Here is a 15,285-nt window from a genome sequence, read left to right as displayed (position 1 = left end):
ACTTGATACGGATTATCTGCATGAGCAGGTTTCCTGGCGCATTGTCCGGACTGGGGTTTTTTAGGGGCCGGGTCCGTTCCTATTGCTGTTGTGGAAAAGTACCAATTTGGGACGATTTTGAGAAGGGACGCGAGAGGTGTTGGGACAGGGGGAGATGGAAACGTCTGTTGGGAAGTTTGGAAGAGGCAGGGGACCTGGAACCCACGTGGGCCGCAGCTGTTAATGTTTTGGGTGCCGTTTGCACCCAAGTATTTATTCAGGTTCATCTCTGGACGTAGGTTTGGGAGCTCTTTCAGAAGGGCTGGGGTAACTATTTGGGACAGTCCAAATTCCCGACAGCGGTGACCTGTGTTGTTCATGGTCCTTTGGCCTTCATGCCGTCTAAACCTGTGTTTGTGGACAACCTGGCCTGCCTAGATTGTCTGCGATCTTGCCTACAGCCCTTTATTTTTCTAGAGAACAGGGGGACACCTGGCCAGAACTCTGGAGTGTCTCTTGGGCCCTATTTCCAGCGATGTTATGTTTATTACAGAATTGTTGAATGGACAGATCAGCAAGGGATGGAGTGATCAGGTGCTGAGCCAGGAGGGGATCTCCCTTGCAATGTTTAACAAGCAAACAGGGATAAGCATAACACTTCTGTTTGTTGCCGCTGTATCCCTCAAGGCAGTGGAGAAGACGTTCTGTGCGTGCCTTGAGGGCCCCAAACAGCCAAAGGGATCCGCTTTCCAGAACGAAATCACTTTTACATCCTGTCTTGGTTAATTCGGAGCAATCTTTCCCCTGGAGGCATAGGGTGGCATGCAGTGGTTTGTTTAGGGTGGCCTGCAGCATCGTGGTGACACCCATCAAGAGAAATTGTTTCTGATCTGTACCACTTCAAACTGTAGGCGGGGGAGTTGTATGGTTGGGACTTCCCTCCTTAAACGTTCCCTGCACTCGGAAAGCTAGAGAGAGAAGCTTAGGGTAGAATCTTTCTCGGGGGCTTCGCAGCTTGGATCCAAGGAACTAATTCATAGCACTCCGTTCCAGTTTCTTTACCTGCAGGGGACTGTTTTGTATGGAGGCAGCTTCAGCTATGCCTTCTCTCCCACCATAGTTCATTTTAGAACTATGGACAGTCTAGGAACGTGTTTACTGCCTCGTCTGCTCTTTGGGTAAGCTAGGCCTTAAAAGTTCTAGAGGTGACGGAGGATCTCCTCTTGGAGAAGAAGAGAGAGAGAGATTTCCCTTCTTTCGTTTAACTTTTCCCCCCTGCCCATCTTTAGGGCTCTCTTCACTTCTCAAATAGTTGACTCCACGTTCTCCCCATAGCGGCTCAGTCCAGAGTCCATGAACAGGAAGAAATGGGGGCCCTTCTATCTTTCTCACGGTGGGCTTGGTCTATCCTGATCTTCTGCCGTCCTCCTCCGGGGTCGCACAGGAAAATGGGAACATGTCCTGGCTGTTACGAATGGACTCGGGGTGATTGTTTGTACATATGGGAAATAAAATCTATTTTCTTTTTCCGTTTTCCGTGGCTTTCCACCCAGAATCCATTAGTGCTGGTTTCGAGCACTCAAACCTCCCATGGTTGAAGGGGGAAACTGTTGCGCCCCGTTTTTCTGTAGGGCTGTCCCTGCATACCGTGGTCATGAAATGCAAAAATGTGTACTTCTTTGTGGCACCCTGACACCAGGAATAGATTCACCTGTTGCTCCTCTGCCACTTATTAAAAGCACAGGGGGCCCACTGGGGAAAAAATATGGCAGCTTGTGTGCACATAAAGACAACATGTACAGTCCTGAAAATCAAGGAGGAGCATGTAAAAATGACCCTGCCAGTCTAGCCTAGCATCATGTTTCTCACTTTGTATGAAATCAACTGCCCCTCCTCCAGCGTGGACTGCAATCTGGAGAGCCAGGTTTGATTCCTCACTCCTCCACCTGAGTGGCAGAGGCTTATCTGGTGAACCAGATGTGTTTCCGCACTCCTACGTTCCTGCTGGGTGACCTTGGGCTAGTCACACTTCTTCCGACCGCTCTCAGCCCCACCTGCCTCACAAGGTGTCTGTTGTGGGGAGAGGAAGGGAAAGGAGCTTGTAGGCCGCCTTGAGTCTCCTGCAGGAGAGAAAGGGGGGATATAAATCCAAACTCAATCCAAACTCAAAAAGGTGACTGGGATTAATGGGGCAGGAACAAACGGACGTGCTGCTCCCGCCCCACAACAGAAAACACCGTAGAAGTGAGTAAAGGCTGCCCCACTATGAACAGAGCGAGCTAACATGCCCCGAAACAAAGTTTGTGCAGCGAATGCTACTTGGGGTTGCGGTAAGCTTGCCGTGTATAATAGGCCTGCATTAATAAGCGCAACAAGAATAGAGCAGTTGGCTTAAAATAAATATGGTGGGAACGTGCGGCACAAACAGCGGCCTATAGGTTCTAAAATCAGCAGTCAAAGTTCAACCAAAACAAATGATTTGTTTTGTTACTGCACGAAGGGCAATCTTGGTAGTTCTCTGGGTGGTCATTTTTTTTTTAAACCAAAACTTTATTAGATTTTCCAAAATACACACAGAATAAAAACAACTCGGATAACAAATCAAAAATCATAACAAATATAGATCAAAGAAAGAAAAGAGGAAAGAGAAAAAGGAAGATCAGTACACAGAGAGAAAGACAGAGAAATAGAACAAAAGGAGACTACGAGAAAAAGGTTAAGAAATATGCATACATCACTCAGGACTTTGTCCATCCAAAATGTATAAGTAAATAAATTAGTGGAACATCAGACTTGTCTACTAATACCGTGTTTCCCCGAAAATAAGACAGTGTCTTATATTAATTTTTGCTCCCAAAGATGCGCTATGTCTTATTTTCAGGGGACGTCTTATTTTTCTGTGTTCTGTTCGTCAGACATGCTTCCAAACAAAAACTTTGCTACGTCTTACTTTTGGGGGATGCCTTATATTTCACACTACAGCAAAACCTCCACTACGTCTTATTTTCCGGGGATGTCTTATATTCGGGGAAACAGGGTAAGCCCATTATACAAGTCCCTTCTACATTCTTCGAAACCTCAATATCTCTTATTGACATATAATAATGTAACATAAATCAAATCCAGACTTCTTCCATCAGGTATCTTTGAAGGCCGGTCTTCTTGCAAAGGTAAGTTGTAACGATGCCCAATTTGGCCATTTTTCAATTATTTGCATTTTCTCTTAATTTGTACGTTAGTAAGCCTTGGGGTGGTTTACAGTTAAGGGCCTGATTCTAGGGACCAGGCCGGCACAGCAGGCCCCGTCGGCCAAACTCCAGTGATGTTTCCAGAGAGTAGGACGGTCTCTTGCATATGGAACTTGCAGGTATGTAGATCCCAAGCCAGAAACTTGGATGACTTTTGTGGCTCCCATTTTGCAAGGTGGAATTGCAGGCAGACGTCCTCTCTCTTCCGTCAAGCCGCCCGACTCCCGGCAAGCAAGCTGCTTACTAGCAAAATTATACAATTAAGCCCTTGGAAGCGCCCGTGTGGGTTTGATTGCCTAATTAGAAATTAATTTCTTCATTAGCCTGGGGAAATGGGATGCTTGCTATAACTGTAACCACAAGGAATCTTTCCGCACCTTCAAACAGCTCCTGAAGGAAACTCCGAGAACGTCTCTTGAGTGCTTTCTGTGAATGAAATCAAACACCCATGCCCATTGCAGAGCTGGAGAACGGACCCAGGAATCCCAATTTCCCTTTACCCCTGTGGGGTTGCTCTGTAGAGCCAGTGTTGGTGTTGTGGTTAAGAGCAGGTAGATTCTAATCTGGAGAACAGGGTTTGATTCCCCACTCTGCCGCCTGAGTGGCAGAGGCTTATCTGGGGAACCAGATGTGTTTCCGCACTCCTACATTCCTACTGGGTGACCAAGGGTCACAGTTCTCTCAGAACTCTCTGCCCCACCTACTTCACAAGGTGTCTGTTGTGGAGAGGAAGGGAAAGGAGCTTGTAGGCCACCTTGAGTCTCCTTACAGGGGAGAAAGGTGGGGTATATATCAACATTCTCTTTATTTTAATTTTTTTGGTAATTCCAGCTCCAGCGCCCCTAATGCGACAGCCAAAAGTCCAGGAGGGGCAACTCTACCCGGGACAGAGCAAAGCATCACCTGTCGGATTCCTGCCTGTCACCGTCATGTTAAACCATTAGAAGTTTAAAGCCAGAGGGAGCCTGGGTCTTGCCATCTTGGAAGGGGCAGCAACATCTTCGTTTGCAGCCCATCCGGGTTCCCTGCACCCATCCTTTGAGAGGTCCTGCTTCGGTTTTTTTTTAACAAATACTCCCCCCCCCCATCCCTTTTAGGCTGGTCCCCTCCCCAAAATCTGCTTCTCCAAAAAGCCCCAGGAGTTCTGCCTCCCCCGCACCCCTAAACCCACCGCCTTCCGGAATTCTGCCTTGCATTTTCCCCTTCTCTCCTTCGTTTTAACCCCCCTGCACCCTATTCTTTGCACGTGCAATGTTCCTCTTTGCACATTAAATGTTTCTCAAGCCCCATTTTTGCACATGCAATGTTCCCCTTTGCATGTTTCTAGCCCCATTCTTTGCACGTGCAATGTTTCTGTACCCCTATCCTTTGCACATGCAATATTTCTCTAGCCCCATTTTTTGCACATGCGATGTTCCTCTACCCTCCTCCTTTGCACATGCAATATTCCTCTTTGCACATGCAATGTTCCTCTACCCCCATCCTTTGCACATGCAACGCCTCTCTTCGCAACATGCAATAGGTGAAATGGTTAAGCACCATAGAGAAGGCCTCTTCCCCCCTCTCTTGGCCGCAGCGGCGGAAGAGGGGGAACTTGGCACGGGAGGCAACTTCCTCCGCCTCCCTCCTTCCCAGTCACCCTGAGCCCCGGGGGCTGCGAGCAGGGACCGAAGGGCGCTCGCCGGGCGGCGGGGGGTGGGGTCGCCGCCCCCTCGGAGGGGGTCCCCGGGGGCAGAGCTCCCCGGAAGCGCGCGCGCCTCGGCGCAGGGCCGGCCGGACTGGTAAATCCGGGGTGTTGGGCACGAGCTGGAAAATGGGTGCATTTCCTCGGCTGGGCTGGCTGCAAACAAAAGAAGGGGCGGGAGGTCCGGGAGGCTGCGCGCGCGCGCGGGCCAGATCTGGGGTTTTTGCAAAAGGGGGATTTGCACAAATAAATAAGATTCTTCCGCGGGCTGTTCGGATGGGAAGGCGGCGGGGATATTTTTTGCAGGGGGAAGATGGCAGGAACACCCCCCCCCCCCACACACACACCTAGGGGGCTTTGCAAGGAGGAGTCCCCTTTCCAGCTGAATCCAGGTTTGCGTGGTCGATTCTGAATGGGGGAAAGAAGGTAACGTGTATCTAGGAAGTTTAGTAACGAGGAATATGGGGGTGATCTTTGGCCTTTCCTGAAGCAGGCGTGCAAGAAAGGTTAGCGTGGGACCTTGTCATGCGGGCAAAAACCCCACTGTGAAAACAGTGACCCTTTTTGTAGATGTCTGGCTGTGAGTCAGATGCATCCCATCCTGCCCCTTTAGTGCTTCTTGTCAGTTTCTTCTGCTCCCTACAAATCAGATTTTTTTTAGGGTTGCATTTGAAGAGTAATGTGCCGAATGTCATTGAAAGGGCTGTACGAAAAAATAATAAGTTGTGGGGCTGAATGACGCCTATGGCTTAGTCTTCGTTCCCCCAAACCCAAACAAAGCCAGGATGACTGTCGTTTCATTTTGCCTTCACCTCACCATGTTGGCTTCGTGGGTCGCCTTGTCGAAATTTAGTTTGCAGCCTCCTCGGGACGGGGACTTTTTGGTGAGGGCCTTGAGAGGTTGTGGTTCAATCCTAAACACAGTTCTACTCTTCTGAGTCCACGGAAATCAATGGCTTAGGAAGAGGTAACTCTCTTTAGAAGAAGAAGAATTTGGATTTATATCCCCCCTTTCTCTCCTGCAGGAGACTCAAAGGGGCTTGCAATCTCCTTGCCCTTCACCCCTCACAACAAACACCCTGTGAGGTGGAGTGGGGCTGAGAGAGCTCCGAGAAGCTGTGACTAGCCCAAGGTCACCCAGCTGGCGTGTGTGGGAGTGTACAGGCTAAACTGAATTCCCCAGATCAGCCTCCACAGCTCAGGCGGCAGAGCTGGGAATCAAACCCAGTTCCTCCAGATTAGATACACGAGCTCTTAACCTCCTACGCCACTGCTGCTCCTTTAGGATCACCCTCTTATTGTAAGCATCTCAGGGCAACCCCCACGCATTTAACATCGACCTACTTTTAGGTTCCTGAATAATTTGGAGGGGCCTTGGCTCTGCAGTAGATCACACCGTTAGCATCCAGAAGATTGCAGGCTCAATTCCCAACGTCCATCCTAGAAAGAGATCTTGGAAGAGATCCATTCTCCAGACGTTCACCACCATCGAAGTAATAATGCTAGGATGAGTGGACCCGTGTTAGATTCTCTCAGGCGACTTGTGGCGATCCACAACAATGGATATGTTCCTTGTGGTGATCCACAACAACGAACCGCCGTTGTTTACATTCCGATTTAATATATTTTTATCTGACCCTTCCTCTAAGCTGCTTGGGGTGGTATATGTGATTCTTCTTCATTCATTCATTTCATTTATTCGATTTATACCCCGCCCTCCCCTGAAGGGCTCAGGGCGACTCAACAACAGACAAATCGAACAGCAAACAGCATCGATCATAACATATCAGAAGTAAACAACATTTCAAGACATAATAGCAAAATAGCAATAACATCTTAACAACAAGAAGCGATATAGCAAACATCTCAAGCCTGACAATTTGCTAAACCAATAACAGCAGCACTAAGAACAAATCCACACCTATCCATACTCAATCCATACAATAGCAATAAATCAGCAATACATTAAGAGAGCATAAACATATCAAAATGGGCAATAGCAAAACATTAACAATAAATCAGTATCAATACATTTACAACAATATGTTAATATATCAATGCATAACACTAAATCAATGTACAACATTAAACTAAAACTACTGTAATTATGGCTTTTTAGCGTCTCTCCATTTTAGTGTCACAGCAACCCTGTGAAGTAGGGCAAGATGAGAGAAAATGAGTTATGTGGCGAGCAGGGATTTGAAACTGGGTCTCCACAGGACTAGTCTGGAACTCTAAGGCCCCTTCCGCACATGCAAAATAATGCGTTTTCAAACCACTTTCACAACTGTTTGCAAGTGGATTTTGCCATTCCGCACATCTTCAAAGAGCACTGAAAGCAGTAGCAGTTTCAAAGTGCATTATTCTGCATGTGCGGAATGAGCCTAAATGGTGTGTCATGTTAAGCCGTCGTTGGGAGTTCTTCTGATATTTCTAATCCCTCTGTGGGCTGCTTGCTTTCCCTAGGTCTTTTTGAGTAATTTTTGCCCCCTCCTCACAAATTGTGGCAGGGCTGACTGTGAGTGCGTGCAGGATTGTTGTTCTATTTTCTAAGTGTGCCTACTTCTCTTCTGGCCACCCAGGAACTGGAGAGGACTTTGGAGCCATACCTGAATCTTTCAAATAGGTGGCGGCTGATAAAAATCAGTCGCAAAGGTTCGATTGAACGATTGCCTCTAGACAAAGACGGAAGTAGGGTCAGTTCGTTCAGTGCATATCTTTGCTATGGTGCTATATACTTCTCAGGTTTCAGCTTGGTTTCTCACCGGTTTCCTCTGGGTGTAAAAACCTCTGCCTGTTGGGGCTGTAGATGAGGCGGGCGGAAAGTCCTACCTAGGTTCATCCAGCTAGATAGACTTTTATAGAGCAGTTGTGTTCAGTATAAGGTGGCTTCGTGTATGTGAATTTGGTCTGTATCATTGCAGTACGACCTAGGTGTCAAACTCGCAGCCCTCCAGATGTTATGGACTACAGTTCCCATCATCCCCTGCCAGCATCATGCTGGCAGAGGATGATGGGAACGTAGTCCATGACATCTGGAGGGCCGCGAGTTTGACACCTGTGCAGTACGAGGAAACAGGTATAATTTCTAAGTGCTTTTTCAAAGGAAATTTTAAAAAACCAAGGCTCTGAGCATACTTTTCTGCCAAATGTCGCACACCTCTCCTCTTGACTCTGCTTGGCCTGGGGCGAAGCCGGTTTGGGATTCTGAGTCAACAGTGCGAAAACAGGGCTTAAGGCGGGCGGGGGTGGCCCAGAGTTCTTTAACTGAAACTGGCAATTAGTTTTGATGAGAATAAAAAAGAAAGAAAGAAAGACAAAGGCGGAAGGGAGAGGAAAGACTGCAAAAATGGAAAAGAGGTTGGTGTATGTGCGCACCGTGGAATAAAAGCTGTAGAAAAGGCATCAATAACATTTGCACGCTGGCGTGGATGGTCCGAGCTAGCCCAGTCTCTGAAACTTAGCAGGGTTGGCGTTGGATAGCATTTGGATGGGAGACCAGCGGGGGTTGCTTTGCAGAAACAACAGTGGCAAACCACCTCTGTTCACAGCCAGTGTGGTGTAGTGGTTAAGAGCAGGTAAATTCTAATCCGGAGAACCGGATTTGATTCCCCACTCCTCCACCTGAGTGGCAGAGGCTTATCTGGTGAACCAGATGTGTTTCTACACTCCTTCACTCCTGTTGGGTGATCTCGGGCTAGTCACAATTCTCTCAGAACTCTCTCAGCTCCACCTGCCTCACAAGGTGTCTGTTGTGGGGAGTGGATGGGAAAGGAGCTTGTAAGCCACCTTGAGTCTCCCTACAGGAGAGAAAGGTGGGGTATAAATCCAACCTCCTCCTCCTTTTTCTTCTTCTTCTTCTTCTTCTTCTTCTTCTTCTTCTTCTTCTTCTTCTTCTTCTTCTTCTTCTTCTTCTTCTTCTTCTTCTTCTTCTTCTTCTTCTTCTTCTTCTTCTTCTTCTTCTTCTTCTTCTTCTTCTTCTTCTTCTCCTTCTCCTCCTCCTTCTTCTTCTCCTTCTCCTTCTCCTTCTCCTTCTCCTTCTTCTTCTTCTTCTTCCTCTTCTTCCTCTTCTTCTTCCTCCTCTTCCTCCTCCTCCTCCCTCTTCCCTCCTCTTCCCTCCTCTTCCCTCCTCTTCCCTCCTCTTCCCTCCTCTTCCCTCCTCCTCCTCCTCCTCCTCCTCCTCCTCCTCCTCCTCCTTCTTCTTGTTGGCCAGGTTCCTGTGTGGCGATTCTGATTTGCCTATCAGACAAATCGGCCCTTCTTTTGGAAAGTTGACACGGCGCTCCTACTGATATTCTCAAAAAGCTTAACAAGAACTGGAGGGACAATTTCATCACCTCACCCTCAGAATGTTTCTTGTTTTCAGATGATGTTGCCCCTAAAAGTGGAATCCTGACACCTTCCATTGCATCGTGGGAATCTAGAAAGCCCGAATCAAGAAAGCCATGCAGGAGGACTCAGAAGCCGATTCTCCCCTGGGTATGTCTTGGATCTTTGTCTACTGTTGGTGCAAATCGAGACGCTGGCTTGGAGCTGGGGGATTTATTGGCTGATGGCAAAATTCAGTGGGAGAAGGATGAGAAGAAAGCTTGCAGACAGAGATCTGACATTGGGGGTGTTTGGGAAATGGTAGAAGAAACATGAATGGAGTAAGGTGTGTGCAGATCGTAGAATCATAAAGATGGAAGAGACCCCCAAGGGCCATCAAGTCCAACCTCATGCAATGCAGGAACATATAATCAAAGCACTCCTGACAGATGGCCATCCAGCCTCTTTTTAAAAACCTCCAAAGAAGGAGACTCCACCATACTCCGAGGCAGTGCATTCCACTGTCGAACAGCCCTGATGGTCAGAAAGTTCTTCCTGATGTTTAGGTGGAATCTCTTTTCCTTCCCCTTGAACCGATTAGTCTTGGTCCCAGTCTCTGGAGCAGCAGAAAACAAGCTTGCTCCCTCCCCAACATGACATCCCTTCAAATATCTAAACAGGGATGCGTATGTATGGGCAAATGCTGGCTCGGAAAACTGGATCCAGCAAAAGATCTCTGTGAGGATTTGACACCAATTAGAGTGGACATTGATGAGGCAGGTAGACCCACGATTTCACTTGGTATACGGCAGCTTTGTGTGGTTCAATCCTCAGCTCTGAAAAATGAAGTTCTTTAAGACCTCTTCTAATACTTATCTGCTCTTCTCTCCATAGGTGATGGAATAGTGATTGAGCCCTTCAAGCAGGGGGCAGGGGTGTCCTGTCCTGAGCCCCACAGCCACGTTGACGAGGAGGACACATCAACCCTGCCACCAACGGCACCACCTCCGCCTCGTGGGAAGGGTGACCGCCCTTACGCCTGTGGCGAATGCGGCAAGGCTTTCAGCCAGTGGTCAAAACTGGTGCGCCATCGGCGTATCCACACCGGGGAGCGCCCGAACACGTGCACCGACTGCGGCAAGTCCTTCACGCAGAGCTCACACCTGGTGCAGCACCGGCGGACGCACACGGGCGAGAAACCCTATGTCTGCGGCGACTGCGGCAAAGCCTTCTCGTGGAGCTCGAACCTGGCCCAGCACCAGCGGACCCACACAGGCGAGAAACCATACGTGTGCCGGGAGTGCGGCAAGGCCTTCTCGCAGAGCACCAACCTCATCAAACACCAACGCAGCCACACGGGCGAGAAACCCTACCGCTGCCCCGAATGCCCCAAAAGCTTCTACCGCTCCTCGGATTTGATCCAGCACCAGATAACTCACACCGGCGAGCGCCCCTTCAAATGCGATGAGTGCGGGAAGGGGTTCACCCAGAGCGCCAACCTCGTGAAACATCGCAAGATCCACGCCGGGGAGAAACCCTTCCGCTGCAACGACTGCGGGAAAACCTTCATCCAAAGTTCGGAGCTCATCCAGCACCAGCGCACCCATTCAGGGGAAAAGCCTTATCAGTGCCAAGAATGCGGCAAACGCTTCGGACACGGCGCCACCTTGGTCAAGCACCAGCGGCTCCACATGGGGGTCGAGCCGTACCGGTGCGCCGACTGCGGGAAGACCTTTGGGCTCAGCTCGGCGCTGGAGCGCCACCGGCGGTGTCACAGCGAGAGCCGCCCGTACGCCTGCGGCGAATGCGGCCAGAGCTTCTCCCTGGCCTCTAATCTGACCCTGCACTCCCGCATCCACCGGGGTGAGAAGCCGTACCGCTGCGCCGACTGCGGCAAGTGCTTCGGCATGAGCTCCACCCTCATCCGCCACCAGCGGATCCACACGGGCGAGAAGCCCTACGCCTGCCCCGATTGCGGGAAGGCCTTCGTCCGAAGCTCGCACCTCACCCAGCACCGGAGGACCCACACGGGGGAGCGGCCCTACCACTGCGAGGAGTGTGGCCGCCGCTTCTCTCAGAGTTCCAACCTCATCACCCACCAGCGCATCCACATGGAGGAGCGGCCCCACGTCTGCCACGGCTGCGGCCGTCGCTTCGCCCAAGAGGACGAGCTGCAGCGCCACCAGGAGGAAGAGGATGGGAAATGCACCAACAAAGAAGAGGTCAGAGAGCCAGAAGACCATGCAAGTGGAAAGAACTGTGAGGACAGCGGCGCGCCCGTACCACCCAAAGAGAGCCACGTGACTTGTCCCGTGTGTAGGCTGGACTGTAATGACGCTGTCGCCCTGGCGCAGCATCAGAAGAGCCACGTGGCCCATCTTTGTGACGTATGTGGGCATGGCTTCCGAAACAGCGCAGCACTCACGCGGCACAGAGAAAGCCACACCTCTTTCATATGTACCGAATGCGGGAAGAACTTTGAGGACGCCGGTGCCTTGACCTGCCACCGGGAAAGTCACACGTCGTGGATATGCGGCGTTTGCGGGCAAAACTGCGAGGACAGCTTGGCGCTGGAACAGCACGAGGAAACCCACCCCTTGCCCATCTGCGGCACCTGCGGGGAGAGTTTTGGGCACAGGGAAGCGCTTTCGTTGCACGAGGAGGAGGGGAAGTGTAAGGAGCGCACGAAGCTCTTGTTGGACCGAGAATCCACCAAGGCGCTCGCGTGTCTGGACGGCGAGGAGGGTTTTGGAGTCGAGGCTGGCCTCGCACGACACGCAGGGCACAGGGGACGCGGCAAGGAGGATCGTACGGGCCTGGCGGATAAGAAGCAGGGCCCCAAAAGACTTCACCCTTGCTCTGAGTGTGGGCAGGCCTTCTGCAGCAGCTCGGCGCTTACCCGCCTGGGGGGGGTGGGGGGGGGGGGGGGTGGGGGGGGGGGGGGGTGGGGGGGGGGGGGGGTGGGGGGGGGGGGGGGTGGGGGGGGGGGGGGGTGGGGGGGGGGGGGGGTGGGGGGGGGGGGGGGTGGGGGGGGGGGGGGGTGGGGGGGGGGGGGGGTGGGGGGGGGGGGGGGTGGGGGGGGGGGGGGGTGGGGGGGGGGGGGGGTGGGGGGGGGGGGGGGTGGGGGGGGGGGGGGGTGGGGGGGGGGGGGGGTGGGGGGGGGGGGGGGTGGGGGGGGGGGGGGGTGGGGGGGGGGGGGGGTGGGGGGGGGGGGGGGTGGGGGGGGGGGGGGGTGGGGGGGGGGGGGGGTGGGGGGGGGGGGGGGTGGGGGGGGGGGGGGGTGGGGGGGGGGGGGGGTGGGGGGGGGGGGGGGTGGGGGGGGGGGGGGGTGGGGGGGGGGGGGGGTGGGGGGGGGGGGGGGTGGGGGGGGGGGGGGGTGGGGGGGGGGGGGGGTGGGGGGGGGGGGGGGTGGGGGGGGGGGGGGGTGGGGGGGGGGGGGGGTGGGGGGGGGGGGGGGTGGGGGGGGGGGGGGGTGGGGGGGGGGGGGGGTGGGGGGGGGGGGGGGTGGGGGGGGGGGGGGGTGGGGGGGGGGGGGGGTGGGGGGGGGGGGGGGTGGGGGGGGGGGGGGGTGGGGGGGGGGGGGGGTGGGGGGGGGGGGGGGTGGGGGGGGGGGGGGGTGGGGGGGGGGGGGGGTGGGGGGGGGGGGGGGTGGGGGGGGGGGGGGGTGGGGGGGGGGGGGGGTGGGGGGGGGGGGGGGTGGGGGGGGGGGGGGGTGGGGGGGGGGGGGGGTGGGGGGGGGGGGGGGTGGGGGGGGGGGGGGGTGGGGGGGGGGGGGGGTGGGGGGGGGGGGGGGTGGGGGGGGGGGGGGGTGGGGGGGGGGGGGGGTGGGGGGGGGGGGGGGTGGGGGGGGGGGGGGGTGGGGGGGGGGGGGGGTGGGGGGGGGGGGGGGTGGGGGGGGGGGGGGGTGGGGGGGGGGGGGGGTGGGGGGGGGGGGGGGTGGGGGGGGGGGGGGGTGGGGGGGGGGGGGGGTGGGGGGGGGGGGGGGTGGGGGGGGGGGGGGGTGGGGGGGGGGGGGGGTGGGGGGGGGGGGGGGTGGGGGGGGGGGGGGGTGGGGGGGGGGGGGGGTGGGGGGGGGGGGGGGTGGGGGGGGGGGGGGGTGGGGGGGGGGGGGGGTGGGGGGGGGGGGGGGTGGGGGGGGGGGGGGGTGGGGGGGGGGGGGGGTGGGGGGGGGGGGGGGTGGGGGGGGGGGGGGGTGGGGGGGGGGGGGGGTGGGGGGGGGGGGGGGTGGGGGGGGGGGGGGGTGGGGGGGGGGGGGGGTGGGGGGGGGGGGGGGTGGGGGGGGGGGGGGGTGGGGGGGGGGGGGGGTGGGGGGGGGGGGGGGTGGGGGGGGGGGGGGGTGGGGGGGGGGGGGGGTGGGGGGGGGGGGGGGTGGGGGGGGGGGGGGGTGGGGGGGGGGGGGGGTGGGGGGGGGGGGGGGTGGGGGGGGGGGGGGGTGGGGGGGGGGGGGGGTGGGGGGGGGGGGGGGTGGGGGGGGGGGGGGGTGGGGGGGGGGGGGGGTGGGGGGGGGGGGGGGTGGGGGGGGGGGGGGGTGGGGGGGGGGGGGGGTGGGGGGGGGGGGGGGTGGGGGGGGGGGGGGGTGGGGGGGGGGGGGGGTGGGGGGGGGGGGGGGTGGGGGGGGGGGGGGGTGGGGGGGGGGGGGGGTGGGGGGGGGGGGGGGTGGGGGGGGGGGGGGGTGGGGGGGGGGGGGGGTGGGGGGGGGGGGGGGTGGGGGGGGGGGGGGGTGGGGGGGGGGGGGGGTGGGGGGGGGGGGGGGTGGGGGGGGGGGGGGGTGGGGGGGGGGGGGGGTGGGGGGGGGGGGGGGTGGGGGGGGGGGGGGGTGGGGGGGGGGGGGGGTGGGGGGGGGGGGGGGTGGGGGGGGGGGGGGGTGGGGGGGGGGGGGGGTGGGGGGGGGGGGGGGTGGGGGGGGGGGGGGGTGGGGGGGGGGGGGGGTGGGGGGGGGGGGGGGTGGGGGGGGGGGGGGGTGGGGGGGGGGGGGGGTGGGGGGGGGGGGGGGTGGGGGGGGGGGGGGGTGGGGGGGGGGGGGGGTGGGGGGGGGGGGGGGTGGGGGGGGGGGGGGGTGGGGGGGGGGGGGGGTGGGGGGGGGGGGGGGTGGGGGGGGGGGGGGGTGGGGGGGGGGGGGGGTGGGGGGGGGGGGGGGTGGGGGGGGGGGGGGGTGGGGGGGGGGGGGGGTGGGGGGGGGGGGGGGTGGGGGGGGGGGGGGGTGGGGGGGGGGGGGGGTGGGGGGGGGGGGGGGTGGGGGGGGGGGGGGGTGGGGGGGGGGGGGGGTGGGGGGGGGGGGGGGTGGGGGGGGGGGGGGGTGGGGGGGGGGGGGGGTGGGGGGGGGGGGGGGTGGGGGGGGGGGGGGGTGGGGGGGGGGGGGGGTGGGGGGGGGGGGGGGTGGGGGGGGGGGGGGGTGGGGGGGGGGGGGGGTGGGGGGGGGGGGGGGTGGGGGGGGGGGGGGGTGGGGGGGGGGGGGGGTGGGGGGGGGGGGGGGTGGGGGGGGGGGGGGGTGGGGGGGGGGGGGGGTGGGGGGGGGGGGGGGTGGGGGGGGGGGGGGGTGGGGGGGGGGGGGGGTGGGGGGGGGGGGGGGTGGGGGGGGGGGGGGGTGGGGGGGGGGGGGGGTGGGGGGGGGGGGGGGTGGGGGGGGGGGGGGGTGGGGGGGGGGGGGGGTGGGGGGGGGGGGGGGTGGGGGGGGGGGGGGGTGGGGGGGGGGGGGGGTGGGGGGGGGGGGGGGTGGGGGGGGGGGGGGGTGGGGGGGGGGGGGGGTGGGGGGGGGGGGGGGTGGGGGGGGGGGGGGGTGGGGGGGGGGGGGGGTGGGGGGGGGGGGGGGTGGGGGGGGGGGGGGGTGGGGGGGGGGGGGGGTGGGGGGGGGGGGGGGTGGGGGGGGGGGGGGGTGGGGGGGGGGGGGGGTGGGGGGGGGGGGGGGTGGGGGGGGGGGGGGGTGGGGGGGGGGGGGGGTGGGGGGGGGGGGGGGTGGGGGGGGGGGGGGGTGGGGGGGGGGGGGGGTGGGGGGGGGGGGGGGTGGGGGGGGGGGGGGGTGGGGGGGGGGGGGGGTGGGGGGGGGGGGGGGTGGGGGGGGGGGGGGGT

General features: G+C 59.3%; 1 protein-coding gene across 1 annotated transcript in view; it reads left to right on the top strand.

Moving 5' to 3' along the window:
• The first annotated feature begins 4,940 nt into the window (after positions 1-4,940).
• Positions 4,941-15,285, top strand: part of ZNF629 (zinc finger protein 629) — a 12,265-nt gene continuing 1,920 nt past the window's right edge. Inside the window, exons 1-3 of the mRNA XM_048516750.1 lie at positions 4,941-5,008; positions 9,278-9,390; positions 10,114-12,110. Coding sequence (XP_048372707.1) covers positions 9,357-9,390; positions 10,114-12,110 — 2,031 coding nt within the window. The 5' untranslated portion in view covers positions 4,941-5,008; positions 9,278-9,356. The remainder of the gene's footprint in view (positions 5,009-9,277; positions 9,391-10,113; positions 12,111-15,285) is intronic.

The sequence above is a fragment of the Sphaerodactylus townsendi genome, linkage group LG15 (genome assembly GCF_021028975.2).
Source record: "Sphaerodactylus townsendi isolate TG3544 linkage group LG15, MPM_Stown_v2.3, whole genome shotgun sequence".
Taxonomy (NCBI): domain Eukaryota; kingdom Metazoa; phylum Chordata; class Lepidosauria; order Squamata; family Sphaerodactylidae; genus Sphaerodactylus; species Sphaerodactylus townsendi.
Note: the sequence above shows the minus strand (reverse complement) of the source record. Positions and strands in the feature narration are given on the sequence as shown.